The sequence below is a fragment of the Nothoprocta perdicaria genome, unplaced genomic scaffold (genome assembly GCF_003342845.1).
Source record: "Nothoprocta perdicaria isolate Ctin4 unplaced genomic scaffold, notPer1 scaffold_110, whole genome shotgun sequence".
NCBI classification, from domain to species: Eukaryota; Metazoa; Chordata; class Aves; order Tinamiformes; family Tinamidae; genus Nothoprocta; species Nothoprocta perdicaria.
Genome location: NW_020454206.1, coordinates 1,557,662 through 1,581,321, shown reverse-complemented (window position 1 = coordinate 1,581,321; position 23,660 = coordinate 1,557,662). Strand labels below are relative to the sequence as shown.

General features: G+C 40.3%; 1 protein-coding gene across 1 annotated transcript in view; it reads left to right on the top strand.

Moving 5' to 3' along the window:
- FRMPD2 (FERM and PDZ domain containing 2) overlaps positions 1–23,660 on the top strand; it is a 52,251-nt gene that overhangs the window by 2,435 nt on the left and 26,156 nt on the right. The window contains exons 3-23 of the mRNA XM_026050452.1: positions 613–678; positions 1,436–1,621; positions 2,070–2,196; positions 3,892–4,023; positions 5,392–5,476; positions 7,672–7,822; positions 10,304–10,375; positions 11,053–11,227; positions 11,969–12,119; positions 12,220–12,358; positions 13,222–13,374; positions 14,886–15,071; positions 15,973–16,129; positions 17,651–17,861; positions 18,343–18,446; positions 19,446–19,544; positions 20,307–20,414; positions 20,530–20,646; positions 21,154–21,389; positions 21,958–22,062; positions 23,268–23,361. Of these exons, the coding sequence (XP_025906237.1) occupies positions 613–678; positions 1,436–1,621; positions 2,070–2,196; positions 3,892–4,023; positions 5,392–5,476; positions 7,672–7,822; positions 10,304–10,375; positions 11,053–11,227; positions 11,969–12,119; positions 12,220–12,358; positions 13,222–13,374; positions 14,886–15,071; positions 15,973–16,129; positions 17,651–17,861; positions 18,343–18,446; positions 19,446–19,544; positions 20,307–20,414; positions 20,530–20,646; positions 21,154–21,389; positions 21,958–22,062; positions 23,268–23,361 (2,854 nt within the window). The remainder of the gene's footprint in view (positions 1–612; positions 679–1,435; positions 1,622–2,069; positions 2,197–3,891; positions 4,024–5,391; positions 5,477–7,671; positions 7,823–10,303; positions 10,376–11,052; positions 11,228–11,968; positions 12,120–12,219; positions 12,359–13,221; positions 13,375–14,885; positions 15,072–15,972; positions 16,130–17,650; positions 17,862–18,342; positions 18,447–19,445; positions 19,545–20,306; positions 20,415–20,529; positions 20,647–21,153; positions 21,390–21,957; positions 22,063–23,267; positions 23,362–23,660) is intronic.

The window sequence follows — 23,660 nt, the reverse complement described above, 5'->3', positions numbered from 1 at the left end:
GGAAATTCTCAGAGTAAATCAGAAATCAGTTCATTCTTTTTTTAATCATTTAGTTTTCTTCTCCCTATAAAATGAGTCCCTCTCGCAAGACAGCAAGACACTACCATCAAGCACTTAAAAGACTTAAATGCTGCTAGGACCACATTCCTTTATCCAAGCAGAAAACATCGTAGTTTCAGACTCTCACAGGATTGAGCACTTCACATGCTATGTGGAAACACAAAGCTTTGGAATAGAGAGCCCTTATTTCAGCAGTCCTCCCTCAGGACACACTCCTGCCAGTTCCCAGAGGCGGGTTACTGGTTTAATCCCCAAAGGGCTTCACACCTGCGACAGCGGCTCAACTTTTCTTTTCCTCCTCATGACCTCCTTGCACAGAAGGCAGCCTAGCCTAGCCGCTCACACCAAGCAATGCCCTTTGTATGCTATGTAGTCCTCACTCTATTTTTAGGTATGTTCTGTCTAGTCTTTTTTAAATATTTTTTTCTTAAAAAAAAATCAGTTTGGCTCCTGCCACTTTGTGGCTACAGACTGTCTCAGTCTCTCTAGCCAAAGAGGATTTTCCATAACTACTGTGTACTTCATCAAGGGCTTCCTTTTCTGTTCTGACAGATGTTGGTGTATTCCTTAGGAATGACCTGCTACTGGGCAGCAGACTATCAGGTTCCTCCAAACCAGGCCAGTAACATGAGCTTTTGTTTTCTTTCACTCTACTTCATATTAGCAGTTTCAAAGATTAAGAGATATAACCTAAAGTCTCAAGAAGAGGGTTTCTGCATTTGGACCACTAGATAGAACACTGTTAGTGGGAAATCTTGTGTCATGGTGAACGAAAGCTCTTATTCTGTGAAAACTCTACTATTGTCTCTGCTAACTGCAGTTTTGGATTTCTTGCTACTCAGACATTCGAAGATTTGTGGCATGTATTTTTCTTCATCTGTATATCCATGCCTTTGACTGACCATTTCTGATTTGGAAATCACTATCTTCTAGCATATACCCTCCCTTTCACGGTATACACAGTCTAAGGGAGAATAAGCTAACTGATTCCTAAAAATGTATCTGGTATCTAGGCCAACAGCTGGTGTAATTCCTGCATTTTTTGAGGCTAGCTCTAAAATATGTCTTGCTTGCACAGATCTCTGAGATGAACAGTCTCAGCAAAGCTGTGTTGCAGCCCGAGCTGAGGGCTATCACCAAGAAGCCCCATACACAGGCCGACAAGTCTCTGCACATACCAGTTCTTTCCAAGGCCACCCTCCATCCCAGGAGAGGTTCCATTCAGTGTTCCTTTGATGTCTGTGTGGAATCTTCCCAAATATATGGAAGTCAGAGCCCATCTCCCATCCAATGCAAAAGATTGTCAGAAATTCCTATTTACACAGGACATGAGACGAGTGAGATGTTATTTAACATTATGTCCATGTTGCCCCAGTCCCTCCAGCTGAGCGACCAACTACACAGTCTCTTGTTGACACTGTGTGAAGATCTGCCACACAGAAGACTTGCCCCTGAATCCATTCTGGAAGCATGTGAAGCACATCAGAAGGAATCCTATTCCTTACCAGCCAATGTCTACATAAGAAAAATGGCCCAGCTCGTGCTTGGAAGTGTCAGTGAGGTAGGTACTACTCTTACGCTCTAAGTATCTTCTTTTCTTTGATAAGAGAGATCAACAGTAACTTGTGATACAAGTGAGCAGTTGCCTAGAATTAATGCTTGTGTCAGTTAAGGAAGTGAGATTTGATTATAATCTAAGCAGTAAATTGCATGGGCCTGTGAAAAGTGAATGAGACAAGAAGCCATCTCAGACTATGCTTGCTCTTCCAGGGAACGATACCAGCACAGCTTTTGCACTCGCAGTATCCTCATTCTCTGAGTTAATGCTTAAACAACTCTAACCTTTAAAGAGACTTCATGATAGCCATTTTGTTAATGTGAGAAGATGAAGTCGCTTATATCAAGTAAAATAGCAGCCTTTGACAAGCCAAGGGCAAGGATCACCTCAGTATTAGGGTCTGAAGTTCACATATCATATGGCACTGACTTGCAGTCCCACTGGCTTCTAGGTAGAACGGGCAGTCACTGAAGACAGCGCAGCCTCCCAGCTCAACAGAAGCCACATGATAAGGAAAAGACTGCACGAAAAAGCACTGGACACCTCCGCGTCGTCCTCCCGCATGACTTTTCGCACAGGTAAGAAAAGACTTCTCATGTGAACTGTCTAATAAAGCTGCAAGGGTCTTTTCTGAGGCTTTCCCAAGCCAGGTGAATTGTTTCACTTCATGTTGTGACAATTATGTGTAGTTGTGAACACAACATTTACTGCTTTACAGAGAAATGACTTCACAGTGCCAAAACTTTGAGGCAAATCAGTTAAGATTTCTGTTCCTTATTTCCTCAAAGGACACCAGTCAGAAGCTGTGAAGCAGTAATGAATCAGTTTGCATAAAACCTGTATATAAAACAAAATTGTTTTTGTACTCTGTGTACCCAAGTGTATTTTCAAAGGTAAAAGTGGCCCCTGTGAAATTATGCTGTTTAAATATCATATATTCATTCTTCATATTTGATTATTCCAGCAAAATTCAGTGATTTCTCTTGGATATTTAGTTCTATTCCTCTATTCAAAAGATGCCTTATAAATTTACTCTTACATTGCTGGGGTCATTTTGAGAAACAAGGCCAAATCCCATCCACTATCTAAATTAAGTAGCCTACACTAATTTCACCTTTCAGTTTGGTAAGATGAAGATTTTATTAGTCCTCACACTGACTTTCTGATTGTACCGAAGTATGGTCTTCAGTTTCAGGTAAATTATTTTCTCTAGTTCTCTATATTGTGATGTACACTTCAACGAAAATCTGACCGGCAGGGTAGCTGACCTCTGGCCCAGGTCCTGCAGACTTTTTTTTTTGGACATGCATTAGGTACATAAGTAATCCAATCCTTCTCCAATCACAGATATGTTTTAGTAACTTCAGCTGGAATTATTCACATGCTTACAACTTTTCAACACTCCTATGGCCTGTAGAACATTTCTGTTAAGTACTATTAGTCATAAGAAAAGGAGATTCTTCTGAACATACGCAGAGAAAGCAGCTCTCAAGCAATACTGGCTCAGCCTCTCATTCAGAGATAGAGCTTGCAGATTCACACTGGTGTAAGCTGGTGAAAACTCGGCTGCTGCCCAAAGCAGGGGTCCCATATTCAGCTGCTTGTTGACCACACATTTCTGCTCTTTCCCTTGCAAGCCTTGTATCCCTTACAGATACTTGTAAGTATCTGTGGTCTCAGTGCTTTCTAGGGATTCCCGTCAAATGACTTATGCTTGCTTAAGATCTTTAATGAATCCATTTGTTGATTATGTTTAGAAGGAAGTGTGATTTTTTGAGGCAGACATTTCTAGGTAACACAGTCAAGTTGGGCTGCAACAGAAATGTGTATTTTTAATGATTTAGGATGCTGCCTCTCAAAGCAATTTCTGCAGCTGAATCAGTGGACTGCCTCTTGGCACCATATACCAAGCAAAATAATACATGCAGCTCAAAGTTTTAATCCTCATAATACACATTTCTAATACGTTTACATTTTGTAACCCTTCAGCTCTGCTGGTAAGATGCAATTAATATATTGGACTCCCTTCATTTGAACGGTCAATGAGAACTATGAGAGCTAGTTTGGGTCATAGTATGATTACGAGCAAGCAGAGCTGGCAGAATGAAGTTACCAGCCTTTCCTGGGTCTTTGCAGAACTGCAGTTAGGGTCTGAAGAAACAGCGACATGAACTAAATAAAAGGTAGTCAAGCCAAATGATATTTAAGTTACCATCTAAGTTACACTGATTTAAAATAAAAGTCAGTGATTTACCATTTCCATTTGTTTCCAGACAAAGGATCCAGATTAATGAACTACAGTCAGTCAACAGAAGATTACAGACAATTCTCTGTGGACTACAGTGACTCGAATAGCATTTCAGAAAGTACCTCTTTGATACTCTCTAACCAGGGACACAGAAGAGGTAAGGTTTCCCAGAAAAACAGTGGTCATAAATTACCAGCTCATTATTTTGTTACCTGAAATGTGAGACTACCCTCATATGGTCATGCAGTAGCTACTCCCAGGCTTATATCATTAGGGAGGTGCATTTGTGTGATGCTGTGGTGAAGAAAGATCCTTTTAAACTGGAACAGAGAAGTGAATCTTGATTTTTGTAACTATCCCTCACTATTCACCTTATCTTACAGTACCACATTCTGTCACTACCAAATTAGGAGGAACTAAAAGAGCTTGTTTGCTGTAGCACCATCTACAGCTTGAAAAAAAAATTCTTGATAGTTACGTATTTGTTGTTCTCTGCAGATTTTACTCATGTAAATGTAGATTCCCTAGGTTTTAAAATTTCAGTTGGTGGCTGGAATTTTTTTGTGCTGGAATATTTTTTGTGCTGGAATTCAAAGTGAGGTGTTAAGATGCAGTTCATGAACATATTTTTCTGACAATAAGATCTTTCTGAAAAAAATGTTAGTCTAACTGATTTCTTCCCCAGTAGCTCAACTTACTAACTCTATAATTTTGCCTACATAAATTTTGACAGGCAATTATTTAAATACAACAATGAAAGGATCCAAGCAAAGAAAAAATTAAGTACCTTCCTCCTTCTTTAAAGGCTTTAAAACAACTTTCCTGCTAGAAAAAATGTCCACGGAACTACATCTTGAATAACTATTTCTGGCTCTACCTCTGAGCTTCAGCTTTTGCACATTTAGAGCAAGAAATGTCTATCCCTTCTCTAGCAGCATAGCTGACTGAAGGTAAAAAGAAATTTTCAAGTTATTAAAAAAAAAAATTCAAGTCTGATTAGCTGGCGATTCAAAAAAAACCCTGTATTTATTTTTTTCTCTCTAGATTTTTATGATGTAGAAACTTTCACAAAATAATTAAGTACCAAATAACCTATGGAATATTTAGTTTTCATTTCAGTGATTTTATATCCTACTGTGATTAACCGTGGAAATCACATGACAATTTTTCTTGATTTTATGCCTGGAAACAGAAGAACAAGGAGCATCAAATATAATTTCTGAAGAGCAAAAGCTGTTTCACAACCCCCACACACGTATGGGAACTACAGATAGTGTACATATGTTGCTACTCTCCCACCTTTGTTCTTGCGAAGAGGGAATAACTACAGAACCGGGAATGCTGCTGCTGTAGCACTGACTTAGCACTACTCAGCAGCCATTTATGATGCCCAAAGAAACATGTGAGGGCAGAAATAGCCAGTCAAAATTTGCTCCCTGCGGCCCAAAATTTGGGCCCGGGGGGTAAGGCCAAGTGCTGCTACTGCTGCTTGCTTCAGTTGTGCTGTTTCCTGTCCTCATTTCAGGCCGAGTCCCACCGACGCACAGGTCATGGGATCCCACCCTCAGTGGGTCAAGGACACAAAGTAGCTACAAACTCTTCATAAACAGGTAATTGAAACGGGCATTCCTAAAAGACGGAAGCTTTTTTTATTACCTAGGGGCTAGGTAACAATAGGAGATGTAGAAAGGCCATGTCATTACAGGAAAACACCTGATCAACTTCTGAATCTGTCACCTATTGTCAGAGCAGACACTGTTTACGTAAAGCTAGGGAGCACCTAGACTCCATTTGGCCTCAAGGAAAACTGACCTAATGCTTCAGTGAGGGAAATGGAGCCTGGGCCATCAGCAGCTCCTTCAAAACACACGCACCAAAGGCTTCCATCTTCTTCCTCTTATCACTGTGTCCTGCCAGATGTCATGACCCTACAAAGCGCTGGCACAGCTATCGTGTTGCAGTCAAAATCAGACTGGTGAACACAAGGGCAGCTCACCTGGCTCACTGTGGCTACAATAGCTGAAAAGCAGCTCTCCAGGCAGCGTGGAAGGGAAAAATCTGAGCACAGGATTCCCACTGAGGGGGAGCGATAAGAATGTACGGACGGTCACTGCCATTATGGGCATGGCAATTTGCAGAGTCCATATTTGTCTACATTCTGATTTGGGGTCAGGGCCTGCATCTGCTACTGCTGTTACACTGCCTGAGATGTGACTTATTCTGGAGGGCTCTGGCAGACCATGTACATAATCCATAATATTCATTTCTATCCTAGTGCTTAAACTGATTTACCTCACTTACCTCAACCATTCCCAGCCCCGAACCACTAGTTTAACCAGGGACACAAGCAGTAAAACAGCCTGGTCTGTCACAAGGATTAGCCTCATTTCAGGCAGGGAAGTAACAGCAGCCCTGGGCACAGACAAAGGGCCCAGACACAGCCCTGGACACAACTGATGCCACCTTCTTCACAAAAGCCAAGTAAACTGAACTCCTGCCAAAGGAAAAACGTTGCCTTCAGTAGTAGCACAGTGCAGCTGGAATTGTACCTTTTTCCAGACTGCAATGAAATGTTAAGTACAGTTAGCTCTAGGCACCACAGAGGCCAGAACCTCACAGATAAACACCATGTAATCCCCACAGACATCGCATTTAAACTGAGTTCCTGACCCAGTTAAAGAGGAGTTTCTTCTTTTAACCATGACATGAGTAATTCGGGCCCACAGGAAGTGCTCCATTTAGATCAATTCCCAATTAAATGTGTCCCAAGTAAACTGTTTGAACTTCCTGATGAGGTGGCCACCATGAGACATACTGCAGTATACCTTGAAAATTCCCCAAAGAAACAATTGCAAGCAGAAGGCAGCTTTTCTGAAGAAATAACTATCACAAACACACACAAATATGCTTATATAGATATCTACATATGCACATACATATATGTATGTTTGTGCATGTACAGACATATACATAATCACCACAAAGCCAGCAGTAAGAGATGAGTAAGAGATTATCAGTATGAGAAACTTTATTTTATTTTATTTTATTTTATTTTATTTTATTTTATTTTATTTTATTTTATTTTATTTTATTTTATTTTATTCTATTCTATTCTATTCTATTCTATTCTATTCTATTCTATTCTATTCTATTCTGTTTTATCATGGGAAAATAAAATCTTCTTACTACAGAACCTTGGGTTTTCAGTTCATAACATTTTTATATCCACAAAAGTCAACTTATAGTCAATTCTGTGGTTACATTCATGGAAACAGGGATCCTCACCTATATTTATAGACAAAGGAAGACAAACTACTCCTGGAAGTTAACTTCTTTGTTAACTTCCTAGTAGCTTTTGAAACTCCCTGAATTTCCTGTAGCAACTTGGTAACATGCACAAGAGAAGACTGAAACTTCAGGATAACAAAAAAGCTTTCTTGTGAATTTGCAATCTCTTAAAAACACAAGCAACCAAAACCCATGTCAACAAAACCCTCCTATCTCTACTATATGATCGTTCTTTCCTCGCTGATGAGTATTTATTGTATTATAAGTTCATTTTAACTTTCATAAGTTCATACATTTGCTTACTCATTTGGAAAACACCATAACTTTACGGGTTGAAAGTACAGTGAAAACAGTTTTCTGAACTGTGCTCTCACACTAATCTTCCTCTCAATTAAACTGAAAATTCTCTCAGGTCTTAAAGATATTAATTTATTCTAACAAATCAGTATTCAATTGATTTAGATGTTGTTTTGGGTACACAACTGGACATACAGCTCATATGACATCTCCTCTACAGGTCAGTCAGTGCTGTAGAAGAAATCCCTAGTGCAGCTCAGAAGAGCAGCAAACACAACCTGCTGAGCTTGGGCTCCACCTTCTCTGTGTCTACAAAGGACTACACAGCAGCCACCACATCACAAAAATGTTTGTTCCAAAGGAAGGAGAAGGTAACTAATGAAAAGTATAACCTGATTTCAAAATGTAAATATCTCTAATGAAAAACTTCTCATCCAGTTATCAGCCACCAGTGACATGTACAGTGACTGTGGAGTCACGTCATTAGATGAGTCTCCTAAAATGACAGATTCCAAATCAGGCACAAGCCAGGTGTGATAAACAGCTCAGAACTGAAGGCAAGGAAAGCTCTTGTACATACAGAATGAGCTTAGGGTTGAACCCTCTGTGACCTACATGTGCAATTTCGGCAAACAGCAAACACCACAAGGAGTTTTTTGATCAAATACCTTGACAGGAACTGCAGCACAGCAAAGAAGGTTACAGAGAGCCTGAACCCAAACCCTTACTTGTCAATGATGATCAATGGTCTTATATTTGTTTTGCAGTGTGTATGCCACGATAGAAAGCACAGGGTGTGAGTGTGCCAAACCAGTGGTTCTCCTACTGGTCTATTTTTGACTGCTGAGTTGTTGAAGGACATTTTTGAGGTTTTCCTCTCTGTTAAATAGAAAGGAAAATGCTTCTTTGGCAGCGAGATCACAGGAACACAATCACAGATAACTCCACAGTGCAGCTCCCCCTGGTATGCCCTCTCTCGTGGAGGACAGAAGCGCCAGCTTTCAGGCTGCTGAGTACTTTCACCTGTGCCAAGTTCACGAGCTCACATGCACAGACACACACAGACCCTTTTGATATTTTATCTAGGCTACTTTTGTTTGCGTAATACTGCTGCAAACAACTCTGGCAGTCATATTTCTGTGGAGTGAGGAAAACCGCTTCTATTTTTAGTTTCTGTTTTCCAGGGCATTTTTTATGGCAGTTTTGCTCTTCAAACGCTCTCCCTCTCCAGTTTCAGCCAAGTGAATCATACTTGCATGCTCCCTTGCTGCTGCTCTCATTATCATTTCTATATTTCTCATCCATGCTCCTCTACATTCTCCAGTATTCACATTCTCTCCTGCCTCAAGACTCAGTATTGGCGAAACTTTAAAGACCAAGTGTTTCAGTTATTTGGATATCCTGAACTACTCTTTTCAGATACAGATCTTGTGTTAGTGTTTTTCATTGGAATAATTAGCTTCCTCAAAAGGAGTCCAACAAGTGTTAAAAGAAAGTGTATTCTGAAAGAATTAAGACCCTATAGGGCAAAGAGTGATTTCTTGGCTATTATTTTTAATATTTTTAATATTTTTAATATTTTTAATGTTTTTGATATTTTTAATACTAGGATCACCAATGGGTCCCACTAGTGCTAGGTTCTGTATGGCACAGGAAAGCTGTTGCGCTTCTTTGGCCATTTCTCTGCACCAGTTGTTTCTAAGATAAAGCAGCTCTACATCTATAGCTCTTTAATGCTATATGAAATGCTGCAATGGGTCATTTCTAAGCTCCCTCCTCCTCACCTGATGACCTTGTGCCAGGGACCACATGGAAAGGGGCACAGAACAAGCTCGCTCTGTTTTACTCCCACACTGGAAGAAATCTTCAGAATATATTTTATGACTTTCTAATTCCTCTTTATACCATTGCGGGGAATTGGAGGCAGATGCTGCAGGAGATAGGCTTTGGACATAATTATTTTAAGTCAGAGAAAGCTCACTATCAAAGTAGGGGTTTATATGTAAAAGAGAATATCGGAGAGGTGTGATAGGATCCTCTAGGGAAAATCCCTAGGGAAATCCCTGTGGGAAAGGACTTTTCCTCAGCACAGCTAAGGATGGATGCGCTGCTTTCTGTCATTCACCTGTGATTTTTAGATCCTTGAGTCAGACCGAAATGACTGCGGCAGAGAGAGGAACAGGTAACGATCTGCAAGTGGTAAGATGAGACAGCAGAGTAAAGGTTTACAGAGCACAGGGCCTTTGAGATTCTTCTATGGTGTGTGTTTTTTGTTTTGTTTTGTTTTCTAATTTTGCCTTTTTATTGCATCAGAAAAGTCTCTAATTTACTGTACTCTGTTCTGCAACTGCCAAAGCCTGGTCTTTAAATTATTGCTGCTCAAAATAGCAAGCTCTTCTTTATAGTGTGTCTTCCTGACATTTCTAACGCATGCTCCTGGCTTCTTTGAGAAGGTCTAGCTAAGATGCCTTTAATCATTCACTATTCACTGACATTTAACAATTCTGATACGTGACAGAATATCAGTGATTGGCTGCATGGTGTTCATCGTTTTGGTGAATTTTAGAAAGTTTCCTGTGCTGGATGTCTGCACCTATAAATTGTTTGGTGCTTCAAGATTTCTGTAGCATGAAAAGGAAGACAGTGCCCTATGACATTTGGAAGACAGAATCTTTTTCTGCTCACAGCTCTGTCACTAACTTACATGTTCTGCACATCAAACCATGCACTGACTGGGCAACTAGGCTTGGCATAACATTAAACCAGAGCCAGCATGTCCTGGGGAAGGCAGGCTAAATAATATTCTCCACAGGAATGGATGCTTGTTAAATCTCTAAATCTCATCCTCACAGTTCTCAGGTCCAGAATTTATTATCTTATCTAGTGAACCACCAGTGACCTTACAGCTGCCTGGATCAATTGTGGTAAGTCTGATTATTAAGAATGTAAAACTAATTTAGTGATCCTTAAGTTGGGGTTCTCTATAATTGCATCTGAATCCCACCCTAGGCTTCCTGCCATGTCCTCCTTCCAAGCCAAGTTAAGGTTCCTGCAGAGACAGTGAGATTCAAAGAGGAAATCCTTTAATTCTCAGAACTACATACCTTATCTGTATTGCTGAGATCAATGTAAAAAATAGTTTCATTTCTCTTTTTCACTTTAGCAAGTGAAAGGAGTCTCTTCACTTTCACTTTAGCAAGGCTTTTGAGAATAAGATTATGCAGCAAATATGCAAAGAGACATCTAGTGCCAATGTACTGTACTCCCCCAGTTTGTGGGCATATCCTCTGTTCCTCAGTAAGATAAAGTAGAAAGTTAACAACAAATAGCCATAGATATTAGGCTAAAGAAAATCTGGAAATACTCTTAAACCTAGAATGACCCTAGATCGTAGAAGCTGAGAATGCTCACCACAGAAATGGAAATGTTTGGGACATTATTTTATGATGTTTTATTAAGGGAAGCAAGGAACAACATAGTATTGTGAACAGCTCCAGCAGGTTGTGTAGGGACAGGAGGTTTGTGGATCTCAGTAAAAACTGCTGTGGAATTTCTGCTTGAACATGGCACTCATTCCTCACTCTTTGTTACATGTTCTTAGACTAAAAAAGGGAAATCCTATTTGTCCCAAAGGGATCTCAACGTGATTCTGCTCAACGGGCAGTGCCTTGAAGTGAAATGTGACATCAAGTCTAAGGCGCGAGATGTTTTCAACACGGTGGTGGCGTATGCAAACTTAGTGGAACATTTCTACTTTGGCTTGGCTTATCTAAAAGGTACTGAGATACGGCTAACTAATATCTAGAACTAACCCGTTCTCTTCTGACAGTGCCTCTGTAGTCACTTTATTAACGAATTTCTGTATGATCCTGATCTCCAGATGGAAAGAGATACAGAAGGTACATTGGTGTAACTGTACTGCAGTGATGTAAAGCGTGTCTACCCCGGGACCGTGATCCAGGCAACCAGCACAGCCACGCTGCTGCTGGCTGACACTCCCCTGCAGAAAAGGCTCTGCCCGGCTTTGCACTGGACTGATGCCAGGCCCCACTGTCCCAGCAGAAGTTCCAGGAAGGGCTGCTGTGACGCACACTGTCTCTGCTGTCTTTGTCACCTGCAAGTCACACATCTCCCTACCCCTTTTAGATGGCAAACATTTCCAAGGCAGCTGGGGGAAGCACGTGTCATGTACAGGGCACAAGGTTGCAGTGGGGCGCAGAATCTTAGTGGTAACCTGAATTTAAGTCCCTTGAATCCTGCCATATATGGCACCCAATCCAGCATCTAACAAAAATAATCCTAAATTAGATACTAAACTTTATCCTAAATTGTCTTTCAAAGAACAAGAAGTTAGCCCAAGGCACAGGGAAGTAGATCTCAACTGATATCCGTGATCTATTATTGCTTTATTGCTAGTGATGCACAGAATGTACGTAGCAGAGCTCTGAGCTGTGCTCAAAGTCCTTTGAGCGGAAGTATCTCCAGACTTATCACAGAACCCACAATTCTCATTTCAGGTAAAGAGTTTTTCTTTTTGGATGATGAGACCAAACTCTACAAAGTGGCTCCAGAGGGCTGGAATGACCAACCCAAGAAGAAAACCTCCATCATTAATTTCACGCTTTTTCTAAGGATAAAATTCTTTGTCAACCACTTTAATGTTATCCAGTAAGTGCACGTATTTTTTTCCTGACAGCAGGAAAATCAGTAGCATTTATGCTGAGCGTTCAGGGCTCCTGGCATCCTCCTAAACTTCCTTGTGTTCCAGGCACAGCTTGACAAGGCATCAGTTTTACCTGCAGCTTCGCAAAGATATTTTGGAAGAGCGACTATACTGTAATGATGAGACTGCACTGAAACTTGGTGCTTTGGCTTTACAGGCAGAGCTGGGCAATTATGTTTCTGAGGTATTGATAAATAATCATTTTTATTGCTTGCTTGTCATATGGAATTTAAAGAAACAATGTCAATAACACATAGCTTCAGCTAAATCATATAGTAGCTGTATTTCACATTTAATTTAAATAATTACAAAAATTTCCTTATTATGGAGCAATAATGAGATAAATGAATTTGGCAGGAAATTTGGTGGAATGGCACCTAGGGAAAGAATCTTGGTACTTTAGAGTTGATAACTTCAGCCAGAAAGAAAGATCTAAAATATCTGTAGAAAATTCCTAAAACAGACACAACTTTGAGGCTCAAGAGGAGCTCATAGAGATTAGAAAACACAGAAGAGAAAAATCATGGAATACTCTAGAATTCACAGAGGGTTTTGTGTATAGGCTCAGATCCATAAACTGTAAAGACAATGCTCCCTGATGGCCCATCTCCCAGTTGCAATTTGTACAGAAAAAAAAATCCACAATTCTCTGCATATCTTCCTTTATATAAATCCATGTAGCTCTATTAATTCTGAGTGGTGCAGCTTTATAATCAACCAAAATCTGATCCACCCTGGGATGGGTTTCCCGTTTTATTACTGGATGCTGCTGCGACCCTCAGCTGTAACCGCAAGGCTGCAGTCCTGCCTGCAGGCCCTCCCTGCTCCTCCTCTGCACAGGGGAGCGCTCCGGGCTCCAGGCTCTGGCTGCCCATGGCTGCACTAGATGCATTCAGCTGCTGGACACTCTCTGCTGCTCCCCATCTTCTCCCAGGAAATGTCAGCAGGAAATGACTTCTGTATATGGGTCACCCTTAAATGGAAATGAACCAATAAGAAAAGTGAAAAAAAAGAACAAAGTAAAAGCTGTTTTTCTTTCCCCTGAAGATGCACGGAAAGAGCTATTTTCGTGTTGAGGACTATGTTCCAACAAGCCGAATAGAGAAAATGACGCTGGCAAACGTACAGCGAGAGCTTGCTAAGCTGCATCGCATGAATCGTTCCCTCTTTGAGGATGAGGCTGAACTAGAATTTTTAAAGGTAACTCACCACTTTTTTCTTTTTTTTTCTTTTTCTTTTTTTTTTGTGTGGCAGCAAGTCCCTCTCTTTTTACTGTCTTCTACTAACTCCTTCTTGTTCAATACAAGATTTTAGATGTGATAACTTTGGATATTCCACCAGAAACGAAAATGTAATCTGCTGCACAGACTGTCAGCCTGAATACCAATATCACACACAGATATAGGGCTTCCTTTCATAAATAGTTCATGCAAATTTTCAATATGCTGAGGGTTAATTTGTATTTTCAGCATGCAACAGATGTGTTGTCTAGATTCTAGAGGATTATGAATACACTGATACACTGATTTAATGTACTAGAGACAATTGTAAAGCATGGGAATGACATCCTCTTGAGATCTGAAACTGTAGGAGCTGTTCAGCCATTTTCTAAACTAGCAGTATTTGTTATTTGATTAAAAATAATCTTAAATTGTGGAAGGAAGAAGGGAACTGTCTAAAATATTCTCCATGTATCTATACCTCTATGGTGTCATGATGATATGGGATTTATCCTTCTCCCTCAACCTTATTTTTCCTACTTTAGTAGGAAAATACCACGAATTAGAGAATGGATAAAAATCAATAACTGCATTTTGGCAGGTTTCCAAATTCAGCTAGTCAGTAGGAAGGCTCCAATTTTTGGGACCTGAAATTTTTACTGTGGATGTTTTCTGAAAAATAGATCTTCTTAAAGTATTTCAATTTGGTTGCTGAAAATCTTTATTTGTGGTTGAAAAGCTATTTTGAGTTCCTGCATTCGCTTCCAAGGGGGGAAAAAAAAAAAGCATTAGAGAAAATTCTTATTGATCTGTAGGTCACAAAAATGTCAGAAAATCATCTTCAAATTTGTTTGCTAAAGTTGGGTAAAGGACTGTGGGATCTAAGTAGCTGAGGAAGGAAGCTACTTGGCTTCCTTCCTGTTTGGATTTCCAGTTTGTCATTGCTGTTGTGGAAAGCAAACCACCTATAACCGTAGAGCTGAGGGTAGAGCTGGTGCCAAAGTATTAGCAGTCTTAGCAACATCAGCATACTTGCTGTACCTCATGTTTTTGGGGGAAACAAATACAGTACGGAAAATGGAAAGGAACAATGTTTAACATCAGTCAAGCAGCATTAATTCTGCATGCATTTCTATTTGGAAATCTGAACAAGAGCTGAGTAGCGGTAACACGGAACATTTCAGTGCCGCTATAATGTGCAAGAAACTGAATAATCCTGTTATGTCTTCAAAGAAGATGTCGGAGAAATGTTATTTTAACTTTACATATGTAAAATTAGTGCATGCAATGCACTAATGACACATCACGGTCAGGTAAGGCAGTAGGTGAGGCAGCAAAGATGAAAATCTGGTAAGAGTTTCCACATGTTTCTAGAGAGAGTGAAAGAATAATTTGTAGAGACACTCACAACCATTTCCCTTCCCATTTACCTTTCCTCCCACCTCTTACTGATTAATAAAATGTAAATTCCTTTTTTTTTGTTCTACAAAGGTGACCCAACAGCTCCCTGAATACGGCGTACTATTCTACCGAGTGTCCCAAGAGAAGAAAACAGCCGGAGGGGACATCATCCTGGGAATCTGTGCCAAAGGCATCATTGTATATGAGGTCAAAAATCACACAAGAATTGCCAGTTTAAGATTTCAGTGGCGTGAAACAGAGAGAATTTCAGCTCACGTGAGTTGGAAACACATGAATTTCTTTTCTCCTCTTAATACATTATTCCCTATCTGCCTGTCCAGCTTATAAATACTTTGCATTCAGAACAAAGAATTTAACTTGTCATATACAGACACATCTGTTTTGAAAGCAACTTCAACTCAATGCCGTATCTGGATGTGGATCCTGAGAATTCGAATTCCTAGTGATGTTCAGTGCAGGAGTTTTTGTCCATTTCCAAATGCTTAAGTCAAAATTATTACAAAACTGAGCAATACTGTGTTAACTGTTTCAGGGACTGCGCCAAACCTCTTTATGGTGTATTCCATACTCATTCCTCTCTCCTCTATACTTCTTTTTATTTTCTCCTGTGTTTTCCTTTTTACAACAGGCCATGGGATCATGTCTCTTTCTAGATTTCATTTTCCTAACCCCATCTTCTTGCAAGCTGATGTCTGTTCAGAAACCAATATTTGTGACAAGCTTACAAGCCCTCTAAGTAGTCTCCTGCAACAGAGACCCATCAGACAACTGCCAGAGTGTTCTTCACTCCCAGCCTGTTTTCTCTCCCAAAACAGCCCATTTGCCATTCATTTCATACTCATTTTCCTTTTCAGTTGTTTTATACATTTTAATATGTGCAGGACCAAGTTTTGCCAAACCTATTTACCTGCTCCCAATGTAGCCAATGTGCAAAGGCTCTTGACTTCAGCATAGGGCAGCTACGATGTGAACGGCAGGCACCTCACTCACAGAGGTTGATTTTCTGATATGCATTTTTGCATCCAAAAGGCAGGCAGGCAGCCAGGCATAAACACATCCATACAAACCACAAGGACTGTACAGAAGAAACTTTCAAGAGCCTCAGTATAATGACTGACGTGTTATTTGAAGCTCTGCGTTTTTTTTTCCCCTTCAGAGAAAAAAATTCATGATTGAAAGTAGCTTCAGTGGCAAGAAGCATACGTTCATTACAGACACGGCAAAGACTTGCAAATATTTACTGGACCTCTGTTCTGCCCAACACAAATTTAATGCACAGATGAATTCTAGGCAACTTCGGCAAGCTTCATCAGGTGAGTTATGAATGTACTTTTGTTACACAGGCCATAGACCAATGTTAGAGTTTAAAAGGGAGAGGAGAACTCGAAGAAGAAAAGTAGCCCTTAGTTAAACTCAGAACCAGAAGACCTGAGACATCAAGATCCTCTGAGACAAGAGTTCAACCCTATGGTTCAATCCCAGACCAAAGCCACTGAACCAAAGGCACACTGGTCACACTCACTGGATTACCTACATTTTAGCTGCTCTCCTCTTCCTCTGTGTTCTGCCACAGTTGCAGAAGTCCTGCCTACTACCTCCTTGGAGGTCAGATTTTTCATATTTTCTTTGCTGAGACACTGCTTGACCCAGGGCAGTTACATTGCTTTTCTCACCCACGGTCCTCAGCTTGCTCTGTAAAGATAGGTGAGGATCATTGTGGGGAAACTGAGGCACAAGCTGCAAGAAATAATGAATAATCTGCACCACTCGACTTCAGTAGAGCAACATGGGTTTCCATCAGCTGGAACAGAATCATGATCATCTGCATCCACTGAAGATTTGACACTGAGTCACAGTAGAACAGAACGCAAGTGTAAAGCCCATCCACGGGAATCCTTTCTTGCAGTAAAATTTTAAAATGGTGTCAATGAAGGAATATAATGGGATATAACATAGGATATATGATTAAAAGCTTGCCTTTTTCCGCTGAAGTTCTTTAACAAAAACAACAACCAAGTAATTTCTCCTGCACAAATTTGTTCCATAATGTGCTGCAATGACACTTAGGTTTTAAGGCACCCTTTTGTTAAGGCTTCTGTAGTTTCTAACAAAACTTAGTGGAACTGTGATTTGCAGCTTACAAATGAGTTCTAATAGTGAATTTTACAGTTCTATGAGCCACATTTGCTTGCAGTAATATTTCATGAAGTCACTGCATTCTAGATATAACAGGACAAAATGACTGAGGGCTAGGACAGTTATAACCCCTGTCCTGGTTACCAGTGCCTCAAATCCCTGAAAGTAGTCCGGCTTTCACAAGTCACGCGGCTGCAGGCTCTGAGGTTCGGGTTGTCCTGGAAAAACTGGCTTCCCAAAGGCAAGTGAAGGACCATAGTGTGTCCTCAGAGATACCTGTGTTGGAGTGGTGGCCTGTGAGGGGTAGGAAACCACCAACCTGGCTGATTCAGTCTCTGACAGACAGAACTTTCTCCATGCACTGAATTTCAACACAATATACATTTCAGAGAGAGTCCATATTTAAATTGTGCAGATCTCTACATTCTACCCGCTTTTGTGGAAAGTGAATTTGGAGTATAATTTACAGAAATGAAATCTAAATACAGAAAATACTTCCTCTGCAATAAAGGGATCGGAAACCAGACTCTCAAGCCAGGACTTGGATATCCTCAAGAATGCCAGAATATATCTGTGACATCAATCTTACTATTGGCATGTTGTAAAGGTTAGACAGAAAGCAGCTTTAAACTTAAAAAGACGGGATAATGTTGCTAGATTTATCTTTTCTTCCTTCACCAATTTCCCTTCTTATTCAGAGGACAGTAAATTTATGGAAATAGACAAATCAAGCTCTGCATATGCAGCTCAGCATGAACACCTTGCCCTGATTCAGAGACTGTCTCGATCTGAGAATGTGCTTTATGGGACAAACCTGGAAAACCTTTCTGCTGGGATGATGAGTAAATCTTGTGATAACCTCAGTGTGGAAATCAGCAACAGGACTAGAGACAAAAGTAATCTCGACAGGTAGGTTTGCTTTTTCTGTAAACAATACTCAGCTGCACACTACCTCACTGCAAATTTCTTTGATAAGCCGTGAGGTGCCAGAGATTTTTCTGTAGTATTTATTGGCACAGCAAAAGACCCAGTCAGGACTGGGCCTCCATTTGCCAACCACTGTGCAAGCACAGGCAGGAAGCTAACAATCTACCAGATAAGGAGTTGAAAAAGGATTTGGCATTTAAATCTGTATCAGACTCAGAAATGAACCACTTATTGGGATAGGGAGAAGGATAAAAATGGGGCAGCACAAAAGTGAAGTCTTTCATGTGTGCCCTAACGTGTACCTGCTCTGGAAGGCGCAGTACGGACATCGAATGTGGAGCAGGAGCTCTGCAAGGGTACAAACGTGTGCGGTCCCTGCTGGCTCTCACAGACTGAGGGCAGTGAGGGGCTCAACAGCACTGCTGGTTGGTTACTGTAACGTGTCTCCATCCCCCCTCTGCAGATCCACGTCAGGGCTCTCTCAGTCAGAAATGCACATCAATCTGAACGGCAAGCAAAGGAGTTATGACTACCTCTCCATCCACTCAACTCAGAACACAAGCAGTGGTGAGTATAATAACCATGAAAGAAGATGGTACTCCTCCATATTTACCGTTTCACTGCCAAAAATACCAAAATACGATTTATCTACAGATCAAAGTATAACCTTTTGCCACTTCTAGAATTAAGCCAGGGATTAGCAAGATAAGTTGTTTTCTTCTCTTTCATTCCTCCTTTCCATCAGGATCAATGGTTGAGGACTTGATGGCCAAGTTTTCCACCAGTGTTGCCTGATGTTCTTCAGAGAAGTAGTTCAGTATACCCAGTATAACTCTTGCACGGGCAATATCCTAGTGCTTGGAGGTCAGCACTTGGTTTACCTTTGAGATCCTCAACTCATTAAATGATGCAGAAGACAAAACATATTCTAGCTCTCTCCTCTGTGCTTCTATGTTCATCACACAATAACTGGGATAAGAAAAGCTACACACTACAAAAGCCATCATCACTATCAGTGCTGGGATCAGATGAGATTATAATTATGGAGCAAAAAAGTCTCTGTAGAGCCCTCAGAGACTAGGACAAGGACATGTTTCAAAGGAACATGTAAGAGATTTTGCATCCATATTCTGCTCATTTTCGATGGGTGCTAGGTGTCTAACTCTTTAAATAATCTATTCTTAACAAGATTAGATGTGTACTCTCCTCAAAATAGCAGACAGATCCAGTGCAACAAGCTCTAGGTGATCCTGCTTGTGCAGGGAGGTTAGACTAAATGATCTACAAAGGACTCTTCCAACCTCAGTGATTCTGGGATTCTGTGACAGAACATAGGAGGTGCTGAAACTGCTACTGTGCTTTCCTGTTCTATGTATATTTTATCTAAAGAAAGCTAATTTCCAAACACTTGCTTCAGCTTCCATCTGAAATGAAGTTCATTCAGGAGTAATGGTAATGTTGAAAATAAGGAGGAAATACTTTTTAAAACCCCAGTTGTACATATCCCATGAATCTCTTGCCTCTCTGCACTTATTTGCATTTATTCTAGCTGTTTTGTTTCTGCAGCACCTGGATCACCAGTCATTCAAAAGGAACTTTTGCTAAGTGGTCTAGAAAGAGAAATCATTTGTGTCACCCTAAAACGTGACGCCAAGAATGGCTTTGGTAAGTAAGGAGCATGAATGTGATGTCTGTTGTCAGATCTTGGTGCTAAGGCTGATCCTTGCTGATACAAGCTAAGCAAGACTGTATTTTCACCTCGTTTATTCTTGGCTTTGCAAAGGACAATGCAAAGTTTTGCTGCTGACTATTAATATAGTTTAACATCATATTTCAAAATGATGGTGATCTGAGTGGAAAGTCTTGATTACAAATTCTACTATTTACCAGTGAAAAAGACTTTTTTTTTTTTTTTTTTTTTTTTCAATATGTAGAGGATTATGGGATAGTATAGTGAAATTCAACTACTTTGAATTTCATTGAGTACTTCTTAAATAAGCATTACAATTCTCCATGGTCCATCTTAGGGGTCCTAGACTATATGATATAAAACAATGTCCTAACTTATCTAACGAGATTATAGACTGTGTTCCTCCTGTGTTACCACAATTTCTAAGGTTCACAGGTCCACACAGTTTATGCTTCTTGTACTAAAGTGGCTGGAATATTCTAAAGTTTCAACTCAGGAAAGTATTCTTATTGGAAAAAATATATATTTAAATACCAGTCACCATCATGTTAAAATTAAAATCTGAGTCTAAAATTCTTCCAAATCAGGAGTTAGATGCCATGTATACCAGAGCTCCCCATTATCTGGACCACACATAAAACGTATGTTACAGGAATAAGATGCTTTTGTTCTCCTAAGGTCCATCTTTCCTAATGCTGTCAGTGTCTTGGCTTTCTCATACTACCTTGTTTTTGCAGGTTTTATAATTATTGGAGGAGAAAATGTAGGAAAATTAGACCTTGGTATCTTTATCGCTTCAATTATTCCTGGGGGACCTGCAGACAGAGCCGGAAATATCAAACCAGGTCACTGTCCTCAGTTTTTCATTACAATTAAAATACTTTCATGTTTTAAAGTTAGCTATTTTGGGTTTATTTCCCTATTCTAATGTGTTTTGCCTTGTTTTTGTGCTTTTTTAAGGGGGACGACTCATATCTGTGAATAATATTAGTCTTGAGGGTGTTTCATTTAATACTGCTGTAAAAATTATACAGAATTCTCCTGATGAAGTGCAACTTATCATCTCTCAACCCAAAGGTATAAAGTCAAATATCTTCACTGACTGTGAAATACTAAGAATTAACTTTAGATACTGGTATTCATTAGACGTTGGGATGTACTTTCTTAAGAGCCCCTCAGTGCCAGTTACGAAAAGCAGAGGTTAGAAATGAGAACAGGCAACTGCTTGTGGGCACCATGTGAGTGCTGTCCTACACTCAGTGTGAAAAAACCTGATGTGTTATGGGCTTTATCTCGCACTGCTGAATGCAATAGGAATTTTGGCATTGTTTTTTATGATAGAAATAGCTCTGTAACACAGCTCTTAAACACTATTGCTGTCAGAGTCCTCTGCAGCAATAAAGGAAATTCCTTCTCCATACTTAAAACGGCAGTGCTCACTTTTATAATTACTAACTCATATGACAGATCCCAGATTTCACAACTAGTCTATATAGAAAGTTACTTTGTCCTCCAACACTGACATAATAATAAGTGCCTTCTTTTTTTTCATTTATTTGACTTCAGCAATGTTTCATTTTGCAGACATTTATGAAGAAGGATTAAATGAAGAAAAGTGTCTATCAAGAGGGAACAGCACTAGTGGATCTGAAATCTCCTGTGTAGACAATGGGAGAAGAAAGATTCAAGATTGTCATACTGCTCCCTCCAAAGAACAGGATATAAACATAGAGGAACTTGAGAAAGCTCTTTCCCGGAATTTAGCACCAAAATCGGGCCCCAAGATTCCAGTTCTTTCAGTTGACAACCTAGATGTGGAGGTAACACACATCTTGATGCTGTTTGTAATGCTATACTTGACATGTGTCTTAACAACACGGTTGCTGTACTAAGAGCAAAAAGTAGCTGAGAAAGTAAAAGAGAAAGAAGGAAGAAAAACTTGGAAGACGATGCTTGTTAAATTAATCTTGAAGTGTCAAAATGATATCCATGTCCAGAATGTGTAAAAATAGAAGGGAAATTGTTCCACATTTTCTTCCTTTTCCAGTGGAGCTATAAAATTTCATTCTTATTTGGAGCTATAAAATGATTGTTTTCTTGCAAGCTCAAGGATCTCAACCAGTACTTTTTCTGCTCGACTCTCTACTACTACTTACTCTCAGCTTATGCATATTGTGCCAAATTAGATTCTGAAGAACACTAGTGTGAGCTTGAAATAATGCCAGGGTACTTCAGCTACTCCAGGCTTTACACAGAGTATAGGATCAACCCCTTTATAATATATATATATATATATATATATATACACACACACATATAGATATATATGTATATATACTTTCCTTCACTGATGCTGTAGCCTCATTAATGTTTATATTCTCGAGACAGGAAGCTGACTCTTCGCAAGTACCATCTCTGGCTGAAACCCACTCAAATGATACCTATACTGTGGAGCTTGTCAAAGAAGACGGGACTTTTGGAATCAGTGTGACTGCAAGTGTTACTGTTAATCTTTCAATGTGTCCTTCAAACTGTTACATGAATAGAAATGAATAGGGATGTGTACATATCTGCAACAACTGAATGAAAAAAGGCATTAGCTGGAGCTTGTAGCATGGCATGTTTCAAATCAGTCTTTGAGCAACAGAGAAAGGGTGAAGTGGTGGCTCTACTCATTCCCCACTTAGTTTGAGACCAGGACCTAGCACTGAGAGCAGGGTTTGTCAGGGAGGACGAAGCCATGGCCTCCAGAACACGCAGTGACCAAAGAAACCCCTCTGGGGTGGCTGGTTTGGCCGTTGCGGGGGCAGGGGCAGCGCCGGCCCTGCCGCACGGGCCAGCAGCCGCCTGCAGCCGCAGGCCCGGCCTGTGGCAGCTCAGCCGGCTGTGCCAGCACAGCGCAAGCCGCGAGGACAAAGCCCAGCTCTGTGCGCTCCAGCTGTGCCAGGCCTCTTGCTCTGAAGGCCACGGAAAGGGCTTGGGACAATTTTACTTCTAATACTAGGAAACCCCGCTCTCCTTTCATTCAGAGGACCATAGAAGGCCACATTTGAAGACTATTTTTCTGTTCTGGCTATGGAGGTTGAATCCATCCCTTGAGGCTGAGGGGTCTTTTCAGTCATTGCTGAAATGGAGTGGGAAGCAACAACCATTTCAGTGCTTGTAGAAGAAATGGAGGGCTGTTATTTTCATCTGGAATTGTCCAAGGGATGCAGATGGACAGAATTATGTTCTTAGTCTGTAATTCCCCTGTGCTGGAGGTTCTTGGGTGGCTACAAGAGTTCAGGCCCACACTTCGTATACTGTTTGAAGGCTAATAATTGCTGAATGCAACTTGCATATTTGAGAAGCTGGGCTAAAGGTTGGCTTAAAGGGGTAAACGTGTCATTACATTAGCCTGGGGAAGTACTTACGAATGTTTTTTAAATATATAGCCATGTAGAAATGTACTGTGCTTTACTGAGAAAATAAAACCTGATTATGGTTTGGGGAAGAGAAGATGCTGGAGTTAACATCCTCTTCCATTTTTTTAATATATGTATATATATATATATAAAATATATATATATATAAAATATATATATATATTTAATTGTAATATCTAAAGCACTTGCAATGCATACCTAAGTTGCTTTGATTTTTATCACAGGAAGAACATGCGAAGTCTCCACTCTAAACTGTGCACGTATGTTTTGCAGGGTGGAATTAACACCAGTGTGCGTCACGGTGGGATATACGTGAAGTCAATTATTCCCGGGGGACCAGCAGATAAGGACGGACAAATAAAGATAGGTAACATACTTGACAATAAAACTTCAGGGTACAGAACTCAGTGTTAGGAAGTGCTTGTGATAGGACAAGGAAAGACATTTGGGACTGAACAGCCTACAACTCTGAAACATAAAATAGAGAGTCCTCTGCTCCTCAGCCTGCCAAAGCAGATCATTTAGATACCCCCTTGAAAAACACAAGAATCTCATGCCTATGTTGTATAGTTTCTCACCAGCTGCACATGAGGCTGGTGATGCTGAGGTATCTGCTTTCAGCACTGTTGTGATAACAAGACACTGTCACTGCACATATTCACAGAC